Source organism: Fragaria vesca, linkage group LG2 (assembly GCF_000184155.1).
Source record: "Fragaria vesca subsp. vesca linkage group LG2, FraVesHawaii_1.0, whole genome shotgun sequence".
NCBI lineage: Eukaryota > Viridiplantae > Streptophyta > Magnoliopsida > Rosales > Rosaceae > Fragaria > Fragaria vesca.
The window spans coordinates 7,379,399-7,387,708 of NC_020492.1; the positions used below are offsets into that span (position 1 = coordinate 7,379,399).

The 8,310-nt window shown below is 40.3% G+C and overlaps 1 protein-coding gene across 1 annotated transcript; it reads right to left on the minus strand.

The window, feature by feature from the left end:
• Window positions 1-1,791: 1,791 nt before the first annotated feature.
• LOC101292649 (lysine histidine transporter-like 8-like) lies at window positions 1,792-4,618 on the minus strand. Its single transcript, XM_004289989.1, has 5 exons — window positions 4,200-4,618; window positions 3,406-3,539; window positions 2,864-3,297; window positions 2,531-2,662; window positions 1,792-2,413 (listed from the first exon to the last, which is right to left on the minus strand). Exons 1-5 carry the CDS (start codon window positions 4,538-4,540, stop codon window positions 1,925-1,927), a joined length of 1,530 nt encoding a protein of 509 aa, XP_004290037.1. The 5' UTR covers window positions 4,541-4,618; the 3' UTR covers window positions 1,792-1,924.
• Between the last annotated feature and the right edge of the window lie 3,692 nt (window positions 4,619-8,310).

An 8,310-nucleotide genomic window follows, 5' to 3' on the forward strand; every position in this document is an offset into this window, starting at 1 on the left:
ACACACACACACACACACACACACACACACACTCTCTCTCTCTCTCTCTCTCTCTCTCTCTCTCTCTGTCTCTATCTTGCCGCAAAATCCAGTACCTCACTTGCTGATTCCAACTACGAAGATGAGGTGTAGACGCCGACGAGATACACGACTATGTCCGAATATCTCTAATCCACGCGGAGTAAACTGAGTTGCCTTTCGACGAATTCCAGATACGGTCTCTGATGACAAGCTCTGTCCGACGAGCTTGGGCAGGCCTTCAGAGTTACAATGGGAATCAAAGGTATTGGATTTATCGCTAGTTGGCAGCTTCAATGTGCGATGTAATCGTAAAATGAGGATAATGGTTGATTAGTATGTACTTATTTATTGATATTTTTGTCTAATTCACTTTAAATTCAGTAACTTTAGGGGATGTGGATCCATTAATTGCATTTTTCTTTTATGGTTATCAATTGTGGTGTTCTAATCCAAACTATGTGTGTTTGTGAATGTCAATTGTTGGACGAATTGCAAAGCAACCAGTGGACTGTGAGTAATTGAAGATCTTACTGTTAATTCTATTGGAAGTGGAATAATAATAATTGATGAATGATGTATATAGAAGATGTTATTATAGTGATTCTTAAATTTATCTATACCTTCTGTGACATTTACCATGATGATGTTGCTACAGAATTGAAGATTTTTTTTTTTGTTCTTGTTAATGTGCTAGGCTGTATCTCTATGTTTCTTTGAGTTTTAGTAAACTTAAAAAGGCAAGCTAAGCATATTTGTTTATCCTTGATGTTTCTGTGCTAATTTTGGCGTTTTTTTTTTGCTGTAAAATGTTGTTTTGCTCTATGTGCTTGTGTTAGTATTGATGCTTGTACATTAGTTTAGCTCTTACTAGGGGCAATAGACCTCGACATATCTCGTACTGCCCCTAGTAGACCCTCCTACTGGCCCCAATAGACCCCCGGACAGTCTCCATGCATATTGCCTCCAAAAGACCTCCTACTGCCCCTAATATAACCCCCAACAGACCCCCTACTGCCCCCAATATAACTCCCGATAGACCCCCAACTGCTCCTAATAGGAGGTCCTACTGACCCCAATAGGTGGTCATACTGCCCCCAGTAGACCTACCTACTACCCCCAGTAGACCCCATGCATATTACCTCCAAAAGACCCCCTACTGCCCTCAATAAACCTCCCGACATAGCCCCTACTACCCCTACTACCCCTAATAGAACCTCCCAACAGACCCCTTACTGCCTCTAATAGAACCCCTACTGACCCCAATAGGTGGTCCTACTGCCCCAAATATACCCCTCGACACAGCCCTTACTGCCCCTAATAGACCTTTTGACAAACTCCCTATTGCCCTAAATAGACCCCTACTGCCCCCAACAGACATCCTATTGCCGGAATCCGGTCAACAGCCTCTGGACAGACTTCATATTGCCCCTAATAGACGCCCTATTGCCCCCAATAGACACCTTATCCTCGGAATCCGGTCAACGGCCCTCGGAGTCTGGTCAACGGTCCCCGGAGCCCGGTCAACAGTCGTTGGAGTTCGGTCAATGGCCCCCGAAGCCCTGTCAACATCATTGGTCGTGGAAATCCGGTTATAAAAACTTTATTTTATAATAGACTCTTATAATAGTTTATTGTAGTTTATTTAATTCATTAAGGGTATAATTGTATTTTTGCTGTTTAAGTTGGTTTTTGAGAATTTTAAAATCTGATTTTGTTAGTGGGAATACAATTCTTAAAATTAGGGTTAGTGGGCATTACATAAGATAATTTATAATGAGATGAAGTAAATCGATGTGCTTAAATCTTTTACATGTAACGGATTTATTTACATTGAATAGATAAAGTAAGTCAATGCCTCTCTATAAACCTAACAAAAGTCTCACAAGTGATGTTGTGATAGTCGCTAAGGCTTGAAAAAGTTGGCATCTAAGCCTTTGTTGCCTAAATTCCATGCTGCTGCAATAACTAAAAGAAGACTTAAAACCAAGCCTAAGAATCCAAGTCCCATGTTAACACACCACATTACCCCTTTTGGTTGTGGTTTCTTGATTGCAATCCACATCAAGCATGGATAAGCATACGTCAAAGGTAACGTCACCCCTCCAATTAGAGGTGCCAGACTTCCCAAGAATGGAAATGTCACTGCTGCAAAAAATGTCACTCCTCCAAAGAACACACGCAAAGCTGTTCGAAGCCACCTAGCGCATGGCTTGTTCTTCCTGCTAGTGTAGTTCAACTCCAACTTGTCGAAAATTACCATTCCATAGATTTGAAATGAGCTTAAGCAGTGAACGATTACCAGTATGCAAATTAGTCCTAGCACTACTTTTGATATGTCGTGTGCATGGAATTGCGAAATTGCGATCAATAGTCCTCCATTGGAGGAGGGTACCTGCAGATCGAGCAACAGAGTTTATGATTGCGCCAAATTAAGATTGGTTATGACTTATGAAGATGGAGTTATATACAATATTCAAAGCTCGACAAAGGGAATGAAATGAGCTCTCACCTTGTTTCCATAAGTCCAAAATCCAGCTATGGCTAGAGGAAACAAGCAGATAGCTATGATTGCATATGATGTAGTTACTCCTCTCCACATTGTCTTACATGTTGGGAGCTTTGGATTTGTTGGCAATGTCCCCTGCACAATAGTAGACAAGTACTTCAATACTCTTTAGATGCCATTTCAAATGCACAATTGAATTTAACCTGCCTGCTGCTCTCAATATTGCCTCTCGTAGTTAAACTAATACACTCCCAAGAAGTATAAACGTTCTAAATTAATTCTAGACACTAGACACTAGACATAAGCATAGCTTAATACCAAGAGGCCGGAGCTCACCTGGATTTCAAGAATAACATTGTGACCTCGGAATGCAAGACAAATGATACCTATGGCATTCATTATTCCACCAAACCTATCCATATCAGACTCCATTACTGGCGGGTCGTATGATACGTTATTGATCCTGCCCTTTCCAATTGAAAGACCCCAAACCAGAGTACAATACACAACTGCAGCTGCGGTGCCAATAAAAGAGACCCAAGCCAGGGAGTTCAAGTTGGGAAACTGAGCTACAACAATGGCCATGCACATGAACACCAAGAAGCACTCTGCACCAGTCAATGATTTGGGATCACAAGTTGTTCCATCCCTACACACAGTATTGATGAAAAGCCTTATTGTTCCACCTCCGATGATGATTAGTTGTACGCATGTACCAGCTGAAAGATACATTACCGGAACCAGTGCTAGTACTTTCCCTAGCTTTTGACCTGCATGGACGACAACAAAAAATTGTACATAGTTAGGTATATAACGAACACTAAATATTTCTTCAACATTGATTTCACAGATCATATGTTGGGAACCAAGTAACTGACCGAAGACTGTTATTGCAAGGTCGAGGTATCTACTGTAACGAGTTCCGGAGTCGGATTCGTGCAGGTGTACGAGAAGCCATATGGTGTAGAGCTGCCATGTGAATGCCAGTGACAAGCATACAGTTCCCCATGGCCTGCAACCAGCGGAAATTTATCGTCATGAAATTTATAATTAAACCAAGAGAACAGATAGCTTGGTTGGTTCGGAGTGATAAACATATTAGCTGCTTTCTTTTATTTGACGAAAATAACAAAGCATATTGTAGTTTTATAAGTTTGGCCACATGGATATGTATATTTGATATATACGTATCTCATGTACTTTGGATTCCAAATCTCTTAGGGGAAAAAAAAAACTAAAACTAAAAAAGATCCCAAAACTGTCGATTAAGAAGTTGGAATTGAAAAATATAAAAAGTGGAAAACGAGCTCTAATGAAGAACTCAAATCGATCCAAGTCATCCAACAATAGCACAGCTCAAGCAAGATCACCTAAATCAGCTGGAACCTAGTCTCAGAGTCTCAGACCATTGAAAGCAAACAAGCTTAACTACTTGAAACAATTCGCGATACAAATGTTTATTGCAGAATTAGTCAGAACATTATCCAAAACTTCACCATCGAGTAATTCAGACGAACAGTCTCTTTAAGATAAAACAGAATTAAAACTGAGAAAATCCGAATATATAAAATTGTCTACTACATATACCAGAAAACTGAGAAAAACCGAATAGGCGAATATATATACAATCGCAAGATCGATTTAAGTTGAAAAGCTAAATAATGTTACTTACCATCCAAGAGAGGCAAATGCAACAGGAAGCAAAAGGGCTTGAACTCCGATCCCCGAACATAGTAAATGAAAGCTAACAGAGAAAACATTGCCTTTCCTCGACTCGGTGAGAGGTAGCCAAGCGTCCTGCGGATTGAGTTCACCACCTCCTCTCCAGTTTGCGTACGTAACATTATCGATGTCGTAATTAGCATCCAAATGATCACTTGTAGGACTAGCAGTAGCACTTGTAATGGGAATGACTTGTGCAGAATCAGACCTTCTACTTGTGCTGTTAAACGAATGAACCCTATCGGCTGGCCTCCGATTTGCTTCATCAGCCACTTCTTCCATCCCTGCCATATCCTTGAGCTCTCTTGCAGAACACAAAATGCCCACCTGAGGCTGCCCGAGCTAACTAATTGCTTTATGTGTTGTTTCAGTTTCAGCTGAGGTAGTATGTATATATGTATATGTTGTTGACTTGATACGGAATCTTAATTAACGTGGGTAATTGGCAGTAAAATAATGTGGTGTGAAACACCTTTCCTTGGCATTCGGACGTCTATAATGACTTCATGACGATGCTGAAACAAGCAGATGGGATCTAATATGTGATGTAATGGCTGATGATTCTTCTAAATGGTCATGCTTAGGATATAGTAAACTTCCGGTTGTTGGTCTTCAGCAAACTATATATATTCAATTCGATCGACCACAGGTTTAGTCTTCGCTTGATTATTTTTTTGGTTAAGACGCCAACTAGTTAGGCTGCTGTCACTACCAGAAATGTGGGCAACAAACACCATCATTAGAGCAAGTCCACCCCAGCCCTAAAAACAAGACCCAGGCCTTAAACCACCTCAAAAAAAACCCAGAAAAAAAAAAACCAAGTCCACCCCTTAAATTTCTTTGACCTGGGTCAGGCCTGGGTCTTCACCTAAGTCAGACCTATGACCCAGGCCTCCATTTTTCATCACCCGGGCCTTCAATTTCAGCTCAGCCCAGCTCAGAGATCGTGGCTGACGTCAACCATGTGGGGGGAAAAACAGAACGCGCTGTGTCTTCACGTGAAGGACACGGCGTCACTGGCTGGCGCGTTCACGTGACAAGTAGCAAGGAGACGCGGACCTGCGATTTGAACGCAGCCCAGCAACACATGGCGAGACGCTGTTTTCTTCGGCTGGGCCACGCGTCAGCAGCTGCTGTCGATTTTCATTTCAAACCCAACGGTCATTTGATATGGACCGTTGCTTGTAATTAAAGAAGTAGACCAATGGCATTCAATTATACCAAAGGCTGCTGCGTGCAACACATGTTTTTGTCGGGACATGCAACACAAATGGGTCCCAACCAATTAAGAAACATGCAAAATGAAGGGGATAAATGGGACATGCAAAATTGAAGAAAAAAAATTTAATGAGATGAAATAATAGGAAAAAAAATTAGTAAGGGTAATATTTTTTTTGGAATACCTATCACCTCTTTTAGATCCCACAAACCCTAAACCCTTAATGAAAGAAAATCATTATTCACATTAAAAATACCTAATATAAAATTTAAAAAACAGTCACTGCCACGTGACGACCCAGAAACAAAAATCGTGGGTGAAAACTGCAGCTCAAAATCATTATCACGTGGCGACCCAGGTCTTGCCCATGACCCAGGCCTTCCCAACGAAAACCCAGGGGGTGGACTTGCTCTTAATGGTGTGCATTGAACCAATGGAAACTAATCATTGGTGTGGCACTACCAGAAGAAAGGCTTTAGCCGATGAAAATAAAAAACCAGGCCGACGAATTTTTTTTCGTCGGCTAAAGTCCACATTTGCCGATGAAATTTTCCTTCGTCGGCTAATTTAAATTTTCGTCGGCTATGGTCAACTGTAGCCGACAAAATTTTTTTTGTCGCCCAAAGTTTTCCTTCGTCGACCAAAGTTTTTACTCGTCGCCTAAAGTATTTTAGTAGACGATAAAAAATCTCGTCGGCTATTATCGAAAAAAGTCGTCGGCTAAAAGAAAAACAACAAAATGTTGTATAACTTGCTTAGTAGGTTTTAAACAAATACACAATTTTATGAACCAACTCTACATAGAAGCAAAATTAACAAAAATCTCGTGAAATAAGATGTGTTCAGAATGGTGAAATACGGCTATGATTCAAAAATCACGTAAATCGGGTAATGTCTCTGATGTAGAACAGTCGAAACCCAGTATTAACTATGCTGCAGATTTGGCATTTGGTGTCCGATTGACTATTGTGATACCTTTCCAGAAGCGTAACGGCCCTACGAGTCAAACTCGTAGCTATGCCATGAAAATTGGTATTTTTGGCCATCCGAGTCCATTTAGGGCTTCAAAATGCAGTTTTCTTATTTCCGATTAGAGTTGACCGTTTCGATCGAGCCCTTAACGTTGTCGAATCCAGTTGAATTTTTTACATAGACATCTTTCGTCATAATGATCATATCTGACGGTCGAATTTTGGTGTGTGAATTTTTGTCATCGGAATCACAACGTGTCTACTAATGTTGTATAACTTGTTTAGTAGGTTATACAACATAGGAAGCAAAATTATCAAAAATCTTATGAAATAAGATGTGTTCAGAATGGTGAAATACGGCTATGGTTCAAAAATCACATAAATCGGGTAACGTCTCGATGCCGATAGTAGCGGTCAACCCTATTTACTGTTATTATTCCCTATGAGGAGCCTTATCGTCGGAAGGTAAATGTCTCAAAATTTTTATATGGGCAGTTGCGTCTCATCTACGTGAGAGTTTTTCATGTGGAAGGTTTGACCAAACTATGTAATATAGAGGGAGATATGAGCGTTTTCGTGTGATAAGTGACGATGGATTAGGGTTGACCGTTTTGATCGAGCCCTTAACGTTGTCGGATCCAGTTGAATTTTTTACCATAGACATCTTTCATCATAATGATCATATCTAACAGTCGAATTTTGGTTTGTGAATTTTAGTCATCGGAATCACAACATGTCTACAAATGTTGTATAACTTGTTTAGTAGGTTATACAACTTTGTGAACCAACTCTACATAGGAAGCAAAATTATAAAAAATCTCGTGAAATAAGATGTGTTCAGAATGGTGAAATACGGCTATAGTTTAAAACTCACGTAAATCGGGTAATGTCTCTGTGCCGATAGTAGCGGTCAACCCTATTCACCGTTATTATTTCTTATGGGGAGCCCTATCGTCGGAAGGTAAATGTCTCAAAATTTTTATATAGGCGGTTGCGTCTCATCTACGTGAAAGTTTTTCGTGTGAAAGGTTTGATCAAACTACGTAATATAGAGGGAAATATGAGCGTTTTCGTGAATTTATAGACTTTAGCCGACGAGATATTAAAAAAGTCGTCGGCTAAGGTCAAAATTTTTTTGGCGGTAAACCAAATTTGGAGGAAAATTTTCAAAAGACTTTAGCCGACGAAAATATTCAAGATCTCATCGGCTAAAGTCAAAAAATTTCAAAATTTTCAACCAAAAATTTTTTGGCGGTCAACCAAAATTTTTAAATGAGTTTAGCCGACGAAAATAAAGAATTTCGTCGAGTAAAGTTCTTTATATAGGAGTTTTACCGGAGGTGGATGGTAAGAAGTCAGAAAATTAAAAAAGTTCCGGATTTTCTTCTCGGCCTAGCTCCGCGGTCAAGCAACCGGAGACCGTCACACTTGTCCCAAAAGCTTCGCCGTCGTCTCTACTTCATTGCTGGACAGGTGGTGCATCGAGTGACGCCGCCGTGAGGGATAAATCGAGCTCTAAAACTCCGCCTGTTCGGATTCGGTGTCGATCGAATTTCTCCTTCCTCATGTCACCATTTGGTGAGTTCTATATATGGATAAGTTGAGTTTGATTAGTACTACATTCCCCTAGAATTTGGTAGCTCGATTCGGTGTGTGTGAGGAGAATCGAAGATTTGAAGTTTTTAGGGTTTAAAATTGGGGATTTTTATATTTTGATTCAATTGACATGTTTAGGCTTAGAATTGGGCTTCGACTTTTTCTAGAAAATTGTTCGAAATGTTGAGAGGAAGATTCTGTCAAATTTTTGTGGTGATTGGAGGTGGCCGAAAGTTTCTGCAGTTTTTTCAAAACCAGAAACTTTAGCCGACGAT